The sequence below is a fragment of the Eretmochelys imbricata genome, chromosome 2 (genome assembly GCF_965152235.1).
Source record: "Eretmochelys imbricata isolate rEreImb1 chromosome 2, rEreImb1.hap1, whole genome shotgun sequence".
NCBI classification, from domain to species: domain Eukaryota; kingdom Metazoa; phylum Chordata; order Testudines; family Cheloniidae; genus Eretmochelys; species Eretmochelys imbricata.
The window spans coordinates 168174843-168191409 of NC_135573.1; the positions used below are offsets into that span (position 1 = coordinate 168174843).

The 16567-nt window shown below is 38.9% G+C and overlaps 1 protein-coding gene across 1 annotated transcript in view; it reads right to left on the minus strand.

The window, feature by feature from the left end:
* ABCA13 (ATP binding cassette subfamily A member 13) overlaps positions 1-16567 on the minus strand; it is a 230961-nt gene that overhangs the window by 59047 nt on the left and 155347 nt on the right. The window contains exons 32-36 of the mRNA XM_077808719.1: positions 12178-12232; positions 11227-11404; positions 5739-5854; positions 2174-2330; positions 660-913 (exon numbers count right to left, since the gene is read on the minus strand). Of these exons, the coding sequence (XP_077664845.1) occupies positions 660-913; positions 2174-2330; positions 5739-5854; positions 11227-11404; positions 12178-12232 (760 nt within the window). The remainder of the gene's footprint in view (positions 1-659; positions 914-2173; positions 2331-5738; positions 5855-11226; positions 11405-12177; positions 12233-16567) is intronic.

Here is a 16567-nt window from a genome sequence, read left to right on the forward strand (position 1 = left end):
ATGCAAGCAGGATCAAACTTCAGAAGCATAAGTTGGTACAATTCACCATGTTATAAGATGGAACATACATATGGCAGGGTGCAGTTATTAATGCTAAAATGTTTCACAGAAAAGCCAAGTTTTCAGAAGCATTTTGAAGGAGGAAGAGGAGGAGACTGCTTGTTCTCCAACATGATCTTTCAGTACAATGGTACGTGGGGAAAGAAGAACCCTGCAAGTGGACGTCAGAGATCGATAGTTTGTTACCAGCGCAGCTTTCCTGGAAATCCTGTCTCCTGGAGTAAAGGAATTAATATAAAAGAGAGAAAATCTAAATTATAATAATACTGGCAAAATTCCTTCTAGATGCTACACCAGAACTGCTATTAGAGCGAAGGAATTTCACAGAAACCTGCTCATGGTTTAAAAGTTAATCAAATAACTGAAAAAATTCTCCCATCTGGCTTTTTTGAATAACTTTTGAAGTTCTCTTTCCCACCCTATGTGACTAATAAAGATACAGAAATAGCAAGCCATAATGCATGGGCTCATTACAGCCACATGGAATAATGATCAGATTGTCTTATCTTCTAGTTTTCAGAAGGATTTAATCTTCCTCTGTCTTTGGGAAATTAGTCAATGTCCATGAAAGCAGAGTATAAATAATACACACCACACACCTTAGTTTCTGGAGCAGGTCCCAATGCAGCAGAATCCTCAGAAGGAGAATAACTGTGCCCTGCAGAGCCATTTCCACAAAGATCCAGCCCAGGAAATTCATCTCAAAAGGACTCACATAAGAATCGATTCCAACGCTGCTTGTCAGGTCAAACTTGATCTGATTGTAGGAAAGCTCTAGTAAACCCTGGCCCAAGCAGAATGGTGGGAAAACGATAAAGGCCCACTTGAGGATGTTGTAGATATTCTGCAAACTCTGTAAAGAAAGGAGTCAGTTGGGGTTGGGCAAAAGCAAGGTGGAGAAAATGTTGAATCTCTTAGAAATAGAAAATTAAGCAGAAAATTAAGATTAAAGGCTATGAGCTTTATTTTATTCTCACACCAGTTTGACACTGTTGCAACTCCATTTACTTCAGTGGAGTCCATTCTTATTTACACCAGTGCGAGAGAAGAATAAGGCCCTGGACCATTTCAAAATTTGAAACTTAAGTCCATATGCAATTCTAGCCCACAGATTATTTTGAATACAGATGGTCTCTTATTCTAAGTTTGTATGGTGCCCTAGTTCAATGGTTTTGGGTCCCTAGGTAGTGCCATAATATAAATAGTAATTGTTTCCACCTGGAACACTACCAACAGCAAAATGTTTACGGACCAAGTAGTATCTAGATTCTTATATGTAAACAAAATGTCTCTAGTTTTTCTTGATAAGATTAAGAGTGAAAGTCATCGTAGCATGGCAAGACGTATTCAGTGAATGCATGGTTAGCAGCAGTACCAGAACATATATACTACTTCAGCAATATATCATATATATATATATATATCTTGCAACACATAAACACAATGGAATGATTAGGGTCAGTTTACTCACCATTCCTGTGCTCTTGCAGTTTTAAAATGTGAGTGCCATAAAAACCGAGCCACAACCCTAGTCCGAATTTGTCCTCAAATGTGTACCCCAACCCTGAGCCAAAATTTACTCCAGATCTGTATTCAAACATCACTTCCTCAGCATAGCCCATTTAGATATGTTCTGAAAACTATGGATTTCCATCTCCTTTCCTCAATTCACATGTACAATTCCCATTGAGATTAATATTAATGGGAGTTACATATATGCACTGAGGGAATGTATTATTATTCACACAATACACTATATCTCCTATAAACAACTGCTTACCACTTATGTTAATATTATTCAAACAAATTTTGGAACACACATTATCTATTCAGTGGACCTGAACAGCTCCCATTATGTGCAAATTATGAATTAAAGGCCTGGAAAATATGACCGTTTCAATTAAAGCTGTTTTTGCATTATTAGAGTGCAATTCTTTTTTTTTTTAAACAAGTAAAACCAAAATGGGTTTATAAACTGTTGTGGGGAACAATAGCCTATAATGATTCAGGATAAAGAAAAAGTGAGATATTTCATTACAATTTAAACTGCAAGTGATTTGGCATTGGAAAATACATTCATTTATGGGAAGTGGTGCTGAGGGTTCATACTGACCTGTGCTTCGGAAATCGTGGCTAACAAATGAGGCAAGAGGGTCAACAGCATGGTACAAAGGCCAAACACAAAGTTTAAGGAGATGTAAGAAATGAAAGCTATGTCTGAACTTGAAAAGAATCTGGACATCAGATACATCCATGGTAAAGTTGCATATCTGAAACAAGTAAAAAAAGAATAAAACCACATCATAAGTAATTTATGGTTTTCTTCACCAGCTGACTCATGAGCTCAGTATCCTTTGTGTCACTGTAAAGAAATATAATGGCTACTCATTGATTTTATGATTTATAACTCCTTTCCAAATCCTTCAACCTTACTGGTGGAAACACTTATCTATCTGGCTCACCTGTATTTCACATACATATTTCACCTGTATTTCCAGAAATTTAACATACATATCTACTGCTATGTGAGGACCAGTTGTAACTCATTCTTTTCTGTTTGTTAAGCTCATATATTTTCTTTCATGGCTCCAGGTAGCTCACCACCTTGATTTCTGAACAATTGCAAAACTAAGCCATTTTATACACTTCAGCTAAAATGAGATACAGTAAAAAGAAACTTGTTTAAGAGCAAACTTTGGTCACACAGCTGCTATCTGTTCTTATAGATTTTACCTCACAAAAATTATAGCATGCTGGAACTGGAACTAAGAACTGTGAAAACGATGTCCAAGCGCTAGCTTATATCTGCTACCACCAGCACATTAGCACTCTGAATTATCTATTATGGACAAATGTTTAGCATAGTGGCTACCATTAAAACATCAACATTAACCCACAGTTCCCACATGGTAGTATCTGAGATATGGCAGCATAGGCCTGACTGCTAAAATATGAGTTATATTTAGGTGACTAAAGAAAGAATGGGCAGAGATATGTTGCCCAATCAGACCATCTGGTGCACAAAAGAGCAAAATGTCACCTTCTTGACAAACAAGAGAGAGATGTACCCACAGAACATTGCCCATAAGTGTAGTCCAGGGCAGTCACTTGAGCATGAACACTGTGCAAAGAACAGTATTTGGAGTGAAAAATGCAAAGCAGGACATGCTTACTAGAACTATCGGGCAGGACTGCATATACAACATGAGCATCTCACACACCAAACATTAACTTATTCATGTCTTTTTGAAAAACAACAGTCTTATTGAAACACAAGTTATTCAGCTCACTCCAGGAGTCACTCGGTGAAATGCTATAAAACTGGGTGTTCTGCAGGACGTCAGATTAAATGAACAACAGATTTTAAGACCAAAGGAGACCATAGTATTTTGCACTTTTATGGCACCGTCCTTGTGAGGATCTTAAAACACTTTACAAACTTTAGTGAATTAAACCTGCCAACTCCCCCTGTTAAGTTGTAGGTGCTATTATCCTCAATTTACAGGCACAGAGAGGTTAAGTGACTTGCTCAAGGTCTCCAAGGAAGTTTGTGGCAGAGTTTAAATTAGAACTTATTTCCAAGTTTCCAGTTCCGTGCCTTACCCGTCTTTCCTCCCCTTTGTTTTGAAATCACTACTCCAAATTTTATTGAGTTAAACAAGTGCAAATACTCTATTGAAGACAATGGAGTTCAATGGCTTAAATGGAGTTACATCAGTATAAATGAGATGAGAATTTAACCTATAGGTGTTTTGCCTAAGAACCAAGAATATAAAAATTTAGCTCTAAAATTGTAGGGAGTTTTGGCAGATTGCATAAAGTCCATACCAGTCTCAGATTCTATTTTTCTACCTTCCCCTCCTGCAAAAGTGAGTTTAAAGCACTCCATATATCATGAGATACTTTGACTTGAGGACAGGTCATTTTGGACAAATGTGCATGAAGGGCAGTGCTGTACAAAATTTCTGCTACCAGCCAGAAAAAAAAATAAGGACAGAGAAGCTTTGTCATGAATTCTGGATATTTTAAAAAATGTCAGTAACCCTGCTTGAATTAATACACCTGAATGACAAAAAATGTTAAGCAGAGTGCTTTCAGTAATGTTAAGCTTCTGTCACATAACTAGGTCATTAAGGATTTTGCTCTTTATTTTAGGTTGGACAAAGCCTGACAAAATGCCTTTTTAAGATCACAAACTGTTATTGAAAAATTTAAAGGGGAAAAAAATATGACACGGAATACACATATAAGGAAATTACATGAAACATTTATGGTGGTGGGGGCGAGAGGAAAGAGTCACAAAAGTACTTCACTGAATTGACTGTGTGTTTGGAGCCATGAAGAGGTGGTGTGTAAAGAAGACGTAGTACAAATAAATATATGCATTTGTATGTCACACAGCGTTTCTTGGGGTCTTGTTAAATTTATTGAACATTTGATTGGTACAGGACTTTTTAAGATTCATTGATACAGGGACTGATCCTGCACCACTGGCATCAATGGAAGTTACATCACTGACTTCAACTAGAGCTGGATCAGGCCCACACAGTACAAAAAGATTTATCCTTAATGGTTTGAACTCCGTTACAAGCCAGCCACAGCTCTGCTTTTGTAAATGCTCCAGCTCTCTAATTAATAGTCACAAGTTCTGAAGTAACTTCAACCATCACTTGGCTAAAATAACGTTAGCACTAATACCTCTTAACAGCATCATACCGCATAGGCCTGATCCAAAACCTATTGAACTCAGTAAAAGTCATTCCACTAGCTTCAATGGACACTGAATGAGGCTTGTATACTTGCTTCAGGCCCATTGATGTGAGGAGAGAGGTTAGGATTTATGTAGCTCTCCATTCACATATTGTAGTCAACAGCAGGAATCAAAAAGGATTCAACATTTATATAGATGAGAAGACAGTTATGTTAGGTAAGATAAACATTTACAAGGGCTATATCTCCCCATGCATAAACCAACCATCGACTGCTTGGGGTAATGAAGAAACCCCCTCTCTGGGCAGCATAGTCCATAATTCTTTATCTTACACTTTCTTCTCAATCACCCTGCTGGAAACAGAGTATAGGTGTAGATGAACCATTGGTCTGATCCAGTATGGCGATTCCTATATACCTATAGGAGCTATTTCACCTGTAAAAAAATGGACTTGGGAAAATTAGCTGAAGCAGGCCTAGGTAAGTGGTTTCTCATCTCATAATATTTGTTGGAGGTATATCCTCAAGCAGTCTGGAGCTCAAACTCAGCCAGCTTTCTCACACCAATGAATATAATAAAAGACAGTTTCAGCTCTTGGTGATATTCTGCAACCCAGTCACTGAAATTCAAGCCTGGCTACGCTGCTATTTTTGGCACCTAGATGATTCCTTTCGTGAGAATAACACACAATCAATTTTTAACAGTAAAAGATTGTTGTACAGCTTGAGTGTTTTCTTGAGACATTTTTAGTACTACTCTCATTATGAGTGAGCAAATCTCCCTTCCTTTTCCCACACGATGCATTCAGCTTCATGCTGCAGCTTGTTCTCTCATTATCCACTGCCGCCCCATAATCGTCTGCAAAGGCAGAAAATCATGCACCCAGCAGCAGGTGCAAACCAAGCCTAAAGATTTCTGTTTGTAAGAAACAAGCCATAATTCTAGAGCAGCATCTCCAATCACATACCCAAAGAGGATCAGCAGGAGAGCTGTGGCTGCCAAGTTTTCTCGGAAAGTGAAGGCTGATAACTGAAAGGCAGCAATAACACTGATACACAGGCCGACTGGAACCAGGTAGAACAGCTAGAAAGAGAAGAAAAACAGAAACATTACAGGAAAGCATCTCAGAGTGGTCTTATCCAATGAACATGGAAGTATCTTTGCAATTGGTAGCAACTTTATTTTACACAGCGCACTAGAAATATGCAGGCAGTGGAGTTCTGCGATCTTGTACTCAGTAGTTCCACCACGGGGCAGCTGGAGTACTGTCTTGCTCAAAACCCCTGTGAAAATACCATCCAAATAGATACATTTACCTTTGTGCCAATCCTACAATCCTAGCTGCCATCACTTGCTGTTAATTTAAGAAGCTAGCTCCTGCACATAGTAGATCCAGGTGGGACTGCTGCTCCAGTGCCCCCAAACGATATTGCAGGCATTCCAGTCTGGGCCGCAGCAGCACCACAAGCACCAGGGTTTCACCGAACAATCCAGCAACCACAGCAGAGCACTGAGAGGCAGTTTCAGCATGACTTTAATGAATGAGAACACGTGCAGGTGAAGCATCCCCTAACATTTTTAACAAAAACTGTCACACACAGCAGTAACAGACACACTCGACAATAAAGAATCTAGCCTCCCCTTGATACATGCTCCTATCTGCCATTAACATAACAGTTAGCACAGGGCATGATAGCTGTCCTAATGATCAGGCACAGGGCAGAGTCTTCTCCCAGTTCTTGGGTTCTTACCCCAGTTCTACCAATGACCTGATGTGTGACCTTGGTAAGTCACGTCACCTCTCCAGGCGGCTGAACTTGTTGATAGCCAATTTATATGCATTTTTTCTTGTGCCAACATGGATCCTTAACTTCAGAAACTCCCTCCCTGGTATTGCTTCCTCGGATGTATTTTTAGAGAGCAATCATATCTCCCCTTATTTGCATCGGGTAAGCCTAGAGACTTGAGTCTCCTCTTCTAAGGTAGGTTTTCCATTCCTCTAATCATCCTAGTAGCCCTTATCTGCATCTGCTCCAGTTTAAATTAATCTTTTTTAAACCTGGGAGACCAGAATTGCACACACTATTCCAGATGAGGTCTCACCAGTACCTTGTAAAATGACACTAAAATTTCCCTCTCTCTACTGGAAATACCTCACTTGATGCCTCCTGTGCATTAGTCTTTTTTCACAGCTGCATCACACTGCCAGCTCATAGTCATCCTGTGATCAACCAATACACACAGGGCTTTCTCCTCCTGTGTCACTTCAAATTGATAAGTCCCCAGCTTATAGAAGAATTCTTGTTGTTAGTCCCTTAGTGCATGACCTTGCACTTTGTACTATTAAATTTCATCCCATTTCTATTACTCCAGTTTACAAGATCATCCTGATCATCTTGTATGATATTCCAATCTTCCTCTGTATTGGCAATACCTCCCAACTCCATGTCATTCACAAAGTTTATTAGCACATTTCCATTTTTTGTGCCAAGGTCAGGAATAAAAATTGTCCCCAAGACCAATCCTTGAGGAACTCCACTCATAACCTCCCTCCAGCCTGATAGTTCATCTTGCAGTATGACTCGCTGTAGTCTCCCCTTTAATCAATTCCTTACCCTTTCAATTCTCATCTCAATCCTCATCTCATCTCAAACCTTATCCTTTCAATTCTCATATCACTTCTTCTCCAATTTAACTCAATTTCCCATCGGAAACTGTATCAAATGCCATATGAAATCCAGGTAGATTAGATACACTGCATTTCCTTATCCTTAAAATTATTTTATCCCAATAACTGTTTACCTCTATGTGCTTAACCACTTTTCCTTTCAAAATTGTTCCAAAACCTTGTATACAACTGAGATCAAACTAACAGGTCTGTAGTTTCCCAATTCACTCCCCCCCCCCCACCCCACTTTCTTAAAAATAAGTACTATATTAGCATTTCTTCAGTCGGAGAGTACGACCCCCAAGTTTACAGATTCATTAAAAATCCTTGCTATTGGGCTTGCAATTTCATGTGCTAGTTGCTTTAATATTCGTGGATGGAGATTATCCCCCGCCCCTCCCATTTAGTCCCAATAAGCAGTCTGAGTTTGACTTCTATCTTGGGTGGCATAATTTCTACTTCCAAAAACTCACTCCAATTATTCACATTGCCACTACCCCTAAACTCATTACCCTTATTAAAAACTGAGGCAAAGTATTTAAGTGTTGGACCATGCATAGATTATCTTTAATCTCCACCCCAGCCTTCGTGTTTAGTGGTCCCACTTCTTTCTTTGTTTTCTTTTTACTTATATGGCTATAGAACCTTTTACTATTGGTTTTAATTTCCTTTACAAGGACCGACTCTGCTTGGTTTTCCACAATTCTCACTTTATGCCTACACTCTCTGACCTCCAGGAGATAGCTTTCCTTGCTGATCCTTCCCATCTTCCATTCCTTGTAGGGTTTCTGCTTTCTCTTTATCACCTGTTTGAGGTGCTTGCTCATCCAGCTTGGTCTGCAACACTTCCCACTATTTTTTCCCAATAGCTTTGAAGATTTTAGATATTTTAATTCTAAGTTGTAGAAACTAACTCCATGCCTCCTTCACATTCAGAGCCTTACATTCTTCAGTCCAGTCCAGTCCCTTCTTAATACGTGTTCTACAACACCTGGCACAATGGGGCTCTGATCTTAGTTGGGACCTCTAGGTGCTACTATTACAGATAATGATTAACAACAGCAGCCTCTCTTTTTATTGAGGGAATGATAACAGAGTTCTCATTTTTAAAAAGGACATTCAAACTGAGGAACAATATGAAACATCAGACTCATCCCATAGGACACTGACTGATTAGTTCCCAACTAATTTAACACCTTGGAGACTGTCATTTTCTAAGATTTAAGAGGAGGACAATGGAGCCAGATGTGAGGAAGTGGATGTGGTATTTTCATCCTGCTTGCAGTGCACATGTTATTCAAGCAGCTGATCAATTTTTAGCCCCTGTGAAATGACCACACACTATGTTTATGTTGGCATTAGGGCTGGAGAACTGTATAAGTAAGTTTGGGTGAATGTTTCCATTAATACTACCTGTTTTCAGTTGCTCATAACTTTCAGAAATTTTCACCTATTGGTTTGAAAATTTCCCAGCCTGGTAACTGCCCAAAAGTGAATTAAGGAGAAACACACGCACACACACCCTACCCGCCCCCAGCTCACACACCTATTATAAACAATTTCATGCAACAGTGTTCTACATATGCAATTTTCAGCTATGCAGGGACCCTAAAATACTTCAGTGTGAACACTGAGTGGAACAAGGTGTTGTTTAAAGAGCTCCAGTCCATGGATTTTTTTCACTAGGGATTTTCAGAATAAAAATTACATTAAGTAGATGTGATGGTTTTGCAGGTAAGGATTGAAACATCCTTGTCAATCTTAAGGTTGCACATGCAATCTTAAATTTTGCCCTCTTTTTGTTTATGCTTTATGACACAACATTAATTTAGATTGGGCCCAGAGCAACACAACTTCTCATAATATTTTTTACAGATTACATTTTTCTTATTATTGAAGATATTAATGGAAATATTAATTCAATCAATCAACATATTAAGAACAGCCAGATTATCATGATAATGGGATCATAAATCAAATATTAAAATTTATCACAAATCTAAGGAAGATTATCTAATTAATGGCATATGACATGATCTGAAACTCTTAAAAAGTCTGGGAAGAATCCATGCTTGACTTTTCATATATTCATGCATTCAGAATCTCTAACTTACCTGCAGTATGGTTAGCATTTAAGCAGTCCCTGTTCTTTCCCAGCCCAGGATACATCATCCAGAATATGTGACAACATTTTGAAAGCAATGGACTGGCAAAACTATCAAGGAGCTGACTTTTCTGTACAACCAAGCACAAGGAGAAGCCATGCCCTCCCTATGAGGGAATAAGCTCTCAGTCAAGCACCCTTATTTGAAATGAGCGCAAAGGGAATACAGAAATTTACTGGCTAACTAATGGCTTTTTGTGCTCTCTTATTTCAAGTATGTGTTTTTTGTTCTCTTATTTCAAGTTTGCTCAAGTGTGAAAGTCCCATTTTAGAACACGGCTGGGTGAAGCTCCAGTGTTTCAGGTTCAGATTAGTTTGAGTGAGAACCACAAATGTTCTAAAAATCTGTCCCCCAAGAATAACTTGGCGTGCTTAGTGCTTTCAATTGCCCTGTGCTAAACCTGGATTGCATTCTGAGTCCTTCCTTCCCTGAACTAACAAGGATAAGGAGTACTGCAGAAGTATGCTCCTCCCTTGTCATACAGATTGGTTGGAGCGCTTTGAGGTGAAGCTGCTGGATAATCGAATTGGCATCAATTGGTTCCAGAGGCAGCAGAACCCAGTCTCACAAGCCAGAAAACGTCTCCTCCTTAGGGAAAAAACCACTAAAATAATTAAACAGAGTACCTATATATACACAGTGATTTTACGAGCTTTTCTGGGAGGAGGGAATTCATCTTCAGCATGCCAGCGTCTCTGCTTTGGTTCTGAATAGGTCAGTGCTGCACGGGCTGTTTGTGGATGGATTACAGAATCCATTATTATATAGCTCCATGGGCCAACCATACACAGGGGACACAAAATATCAGTGAATGTGAATAGGTTTCACTGAAGACTGGCTGCAAGCCGGAATGGTGAATTCTATTCTCTCACCCCTGATTAGCTCCCTGTGCAAAGGCTAATTTCTCACACTTTGAGAGTGGAGCCATGAATTCCAGCCACAGTGACGATTTAACTGCATGAGTTAAATCCTACTTTCCAAAAGTCATTTCCTACTCATACATGTGTCTTTGGACTTGGTAAGTAAGGAACTGATTGGGAGAGATTGAGAAAACAATAATGTTCTTGATATTTTCAAAGGATGGAAAGATTTTCATATTTTTCTGTGCACTGACTGCAGATAAAGAATGTTAGTTTGTAGGAGACTGAATTAATGTTGCTAATAATCTAACCTAGCTGCATGAGCACAGAAATGTTTAGTGGAACTCTGTTTGCAAGATAGAGATTTTACTTGTGTGCCTGCATTTAAGTTAGGAAGTTCTCTACATATAAATCCATATATTCTATTATTTACTATATATATCACCCACAATGGAGAGTGCAGTTTACAAGTCAACTTCAGAAAACTGAAAACACAGTCCTTGTCTGGTGGAGTTTTATATTAGAGTGGAAAAGCACGAATGGGTATAATACAGTGCGCAAATATACAGAATGGATGTCTTAACATGTAACAATCAAACAGGGTGTTACCCTAAACATTTCTCACAATAGAATTCTACAGTATTAAAAATGAATTTTATTATGAACACAACTCCTCCACTAGTCTGAGTCCACCCAAAACAACCCATTAAGAAATATACCTGGAGCCATGCAGGGACATGTGTTGCCTTACACAGTACGTACCATATCATACAGGAAGTTAGCAAGCCAATAGGTCTTGTAGCCAAGTCCAGAGATGTGCTGCAGGCGTTTTGTACCAGACACTCGGTCTTTCACTACTGAGTTTCCAATGGATGCCATAAGAATAGAGAAACCCAACATGATACACAGCGCCACTCCACACTGACGAACATTCTCCATTCTGAGGTTCAAAACAAAATGGTACTATTAAAACAAAGGCAGGCAAATCTTTTCAAGTCCCATTTATTACCAAAACAATTGCTACTTATCTTGATAAATATGAGATTAGTGATATTATGTACACACAAACACATCCGCAAGACAAGTATAGATATAGAGATGTTATTATCTCTTAGTAAATATTAACCTTTTTAGTCCTTTTCTTTTTGTATACTTGATTCATTTATATCTTAACTTTTCTTCAGAATCCTTAGGATATTAACAAAGAGTATGTTGAATTCTAAGGCCCAGAACACTGGTCCTTGACCGATGAGTAACCCTACTCAGGAATTCTGTGCTGTATCTAATCATCCATGGCATCTCTATGTTAATAAAACTCTAGATAATCTGAGAAACAATCCCCTTAACATACATACATATACGTAAAATGCTTACATAAACATATATAAACCTGAAAAACTGATGAGAGATTATTGTTGTATCAGATGTTTCCTTTAGAGAATCAAGAGAGAAGAATGATTATGGGGGAATAAAGACCCCACTGAAAGATATTATCCTCACATAGCTGAAGTTGTGTAACTTAGATCGATCCCGCCCCCCAGTGTAGACCAGGTCTCTCTCACCCTTGTACCATACACTGGCAGTGGAAATGCACAGCTAAATGGACTTGTGCATAGCAAAATTACTGCATAAAATATACATGCGTTTTAATCTGCAACATTCATTATTTGGCTACAGCGGCTTTTCTTTTGATTTTATATACAGCTTACTTACATTTTGTCCTCATCTAGTAAGGCTCCTCCATATGGATGGCTATAGAGCGTGATTCCTATGAAGGGAAATTAAAAAAAAAATCCCACATCAATGCTACAAGATCTAGAATTAACAGACCCTGAAATTTGTATTAAAAATTATCTTGGAGGGTGGTGGGAAAGAGATACTTATAAAATGTGTCAAAGTTCCTTTGTGATTTTCAGGTTCCAAAGTTGTTTCAGAACTTGTTTTGTGAACAGAGTGCAGAGGTAGCAGAGTTTATGATAATGAGTGATAGAAGAAGAAAGAGCAACAGAGAGGAATAGAGAATGATGCAAAATGAAAAGGGAGAGGAAACAAAAGAAAGATTACTTTATTTTAAATACTCTCACTTTCGTAGGTAGGCATTACTTAATAGCTCAAAAGTGCCATTAACATGGAGGATTGGTGTTAGCAGCTCCATAGTTAAGTCTCCAACTGTGCAAACTGACCATATGCTGTGAAATTCTGAGCCAATCTGATCTAGGCAATGGAATTGATGACGCTCAGGACTCAAGTGTTGACATCTTGCAGGATCAGGGATTAAGGCTACAAATTGGCCCTTTTATTTCTGAATTCCAATTATACAAGGATGTTATATTTGGCAAATATATCATACACAGACCTAATATTACTAACTAATGACGGATGGAGTTTACTTCTCTGTACGGGTTTGATCCTTAAAGGCGTTTGAGAGACATTGTCAAATTAGAGATTATCCTCTTTAGAAACATTGTTGATTTCACAGGAGTTATGTATGGGGGAAAATGTAGACCAGTATCCTACATTAGCCTTTATCTGATTGTATTATTTTTATTTTTTTAGTATTTTATTTTTTAAAATCACCTATTTTTCAATGTTTATGTCAAAAACTGAAGGCAGCTTTCAGTGTCAGACAATTCTCATTCTGCTCTTTTTGTGGGAGTGGGGGTATTTTCCTCTTGGAGGAAATCCACATTTTGCTCAGGATGAGAGTTTTATTATTTTCATGCACAATTTAAAAAAAGCTTCCACATCAACTATTAATTGGACTTGCTGTCTTTACATTTATATAATAATATAATTATATTATTATATAAACATAATAAATCCACTTCTCTGTTCTACAAGGCAATAATCTGATTCCTCAGTGGCTGAATTTGAGACTGAAGGAACTGGGTTATTGCCAAGGAAAACAGAGGCACTGTGATGTAATAAAATATAACGATATCGTTAAATAATAATAATAGTTTTAGTTATTTTATTTGTCCATTTTCTGGGATGTTCACAAACGGAGATGTTGCATCCTTCATTTATTTTATGTCTCCATATCCGTTGGCAGATGAGGCCATTTAGAAGAACACTCATGAAAGTTGATGATAACCTGGAGCTGGTCAATTTCATTCCCATTTCTCTCATCCATTCACAGACTCTTGTCATTGGCCTTAGATACTAACCTGTTTCCCCACCCTCCTAACTCCTGATATATCCCTTTCCCTGCAGAAGCCCCCTCCAAATCTAGGGATCACTCACAACAGTGAAAAAGGGGAACCCTAATATGCAATTCAAGAACCTGATGGTTGCTGATCTCCTGCTCTGTCCTGCTGAATATCTTCTAAGTACTCAGCCACTTTATAGCACTCTGTCTTTTCTGACCTGCCCTGACATTTCACTCCTCTGCAGTACCTGCCCCTTCATGTCTCTCAGTATTAGGATAAAAATGAAACCAAAAGCAAGGGGAGCAGGGTAAATAGTACAAACAGATTAGGGAGGAGAGGTAGCTGTCAGCTAGAGGGAAACCAGACAAGCTGCAGTCAGCCCCTTCAAACCAGCCCCTTCTTTTGTCTACAGGTTGTCCCTCCTCCTTGGTTCAGAACCCACTGCTGCCCTCCCCAGGACTGTTCAGCACTGGCCAGTCCTGATGGATTAACACCATTCAGAGTTTGCCAGTGTCATACGGATTCATGTTAGCTCTCTTGCATTTGGATTGGGGAAGTGAGTCCAATTGTATTATATATCATTAGTGGGTTTGTTTCACATAAGAGAGATAATGGGGTTATTCTATGGTAATTTTTGTACTTTATGTATTCTCTTTTCATGATTAGTTATAAAGGTTGTTACTGAAATCTAAATGGAATGATTGATATTTTACCAGTGTTTAAATCACACCTGTGGGTTTTCTATGACCCTGATTTCTTTTGTAGAAAATGGTTCTGTGGCTGAAGTACCAAAATAAAAGAAAATGAAAGGCTTGAAAATGTAAGATTTCCTATTAAAAAGTAAAATGCTTGATTTGGTTGGCTGAGAATATTGCTAGTATGATGGCTTTTGCATACAGCCAGGTTGTAGAAAACTAGTAAATAATAAAGTCATTACACTTCAGGGTTGAGAATTTACTAGGGTCTGGGACGGTGGCTCTGCTGAGCTGGCAGAGAAGTGAGAGCTCTGTAAAAAGAAAGGATGGTCAGATCTGTAGCCCTTTGATCTCTAAGCTCTCCCTAACACGGACACCACCATTTGAAGATTCCTCGTTGCTGGCTGAATCAACAGGTGCCTGGTTGGAGCAGGTTTAAAAGCAGTTTGGCACCACTCTGATGGCACAATCAACCTCATCCAACGTTAGGATCTGCCCCTTTGTTTTAACAAGGAGAGAAATGTTCTTTCCAAAACCCAATCCTCCTTAGAGCCCTGCAGGATGCCAGTTATATGAACTGACCACAACTGTTTAGGGTCCAACTGCATGCCCAAGATAAACCTAAACATTATTCTGATAATAAGCACAATCAGCCCCTACATTATTGTCCTATCCCCTGAATGCCTTTGTTCCTCAGCTTCAAGCCAATAACAATTAAAACAGGTGTCAGGGTTCCCTCCCCACTCTGAACTCTCAGGTACAGATGTGGGGACCTGCATGAAAGACCCCCAAAGTTTATTTCTACCAGCGTAGGTTAAAACTTCCCCAAGGCATAAACTCTTTGCCCTTGGAGGGTATGCTGCCACCACCAAGTGATTTAACAAAGAATCAGGGAAAGGACCACTTGGAGTTCCTATTCCCCCAAAATATCATCCCAAGCCCTTACACCACCTTTCCTGGGGAGGCTTGAGAATAATATCCTAACTCTTTGGTTAGTGATAACAGAGCCAAACCCCTGGGTCTTAGGACAATAGAGAAATCAGTCAAGCTCTTAAAAGAAACAGAACTTCATTAGAAAGAAAAAAGGTAAAAGAAGCACCTCTCTAAAATTAGAAGGGAAGCTAATCTCACAAGGCAATCAGATTTAAAACACAGAGGATTTCCCCCGGGCAAAAACTTTAAAGTTACAAGAAGAAAACCAGGAATACACCTTCCTCTCAGCACAGAGAAAATCACAAGCCAAAACAGAAGTAAACTAACGCATTTCCTTGCTAGTACTTACTAATTCTAATGGAGTTGGATTGCTTGCTTTCTTGATCTCTCTCTAGTAAGCACACAGAACAAACAGACAAAACCTCCCTCCCCACCCCGCCCCAGATTTGAAAGTATTTTGTCCCCTTATTGGTCCTTTTGGTCAGGTGCCAGCCAGGTTACCTGAGCTTCTTAACCCTTCACAGGTAAAAGGATTTTGTGCCTCTGGCCAGGGGGGATTTTATAGTACTGTATACAGGAAGGTTGTTATCCTTCCCTTTAGATTTATGACAACAGGAAAGTCATCTTGGAATCAAAAACTTGAACAGCGGAAGTTTAAACCAAGTATAATTCTGAGACTACTAAACACTCAAAGTTGCACATCTCTGGCCAAAGCTTGTTATTAAAAGAAGAATCAAAACAATAATGTTTTGATTCATCACCAACAGACATGTGTGCTGTTTGTGGGAGGTTTTTCTGTCATTTGTCCAGAAGGGCTGTGGCATAAATATAAAGGGAAAGGTAACAACCTTCCTGTATACAGTACTATAAAATCCCTCCTGGCCAGAGGCACAAAATCCTTTTACCTGTAAAGGGTTAAGAAGTTCAGGTAACCTGGCTGGCACCTGACCAAAAAGGGGACAAGATACTTTCAAATCTGAGGGGGCGGTAAGGTTTTGGTCTGTCTGTTCTGAGTGCTTGCCGGACACAGATCAAGGAAGCAAACAATCCAACTCCATTAGAATCAGTAAGTTCTACCAAGGGAATGCGTTAGCTTGTTTTTGTTTTGGCTTGTGATTTTCTCTGTGCTAAGAGGAAGGTGTATTCCTGGTTTTTCTTTTTGTAACTTTAACATTTGGCCCAGAGGGAAATCCTCTGTGTTTTTGAATCTTTTTTTACCCTGTAAAGTTATTTTCCATTCTGATTTTACAGAGGTGATTTTTACTTTTTTAAAAAAAAAAAATAAATAAAATCCTTCTTTTAAGAACCTGACTGATTTTTCTATTG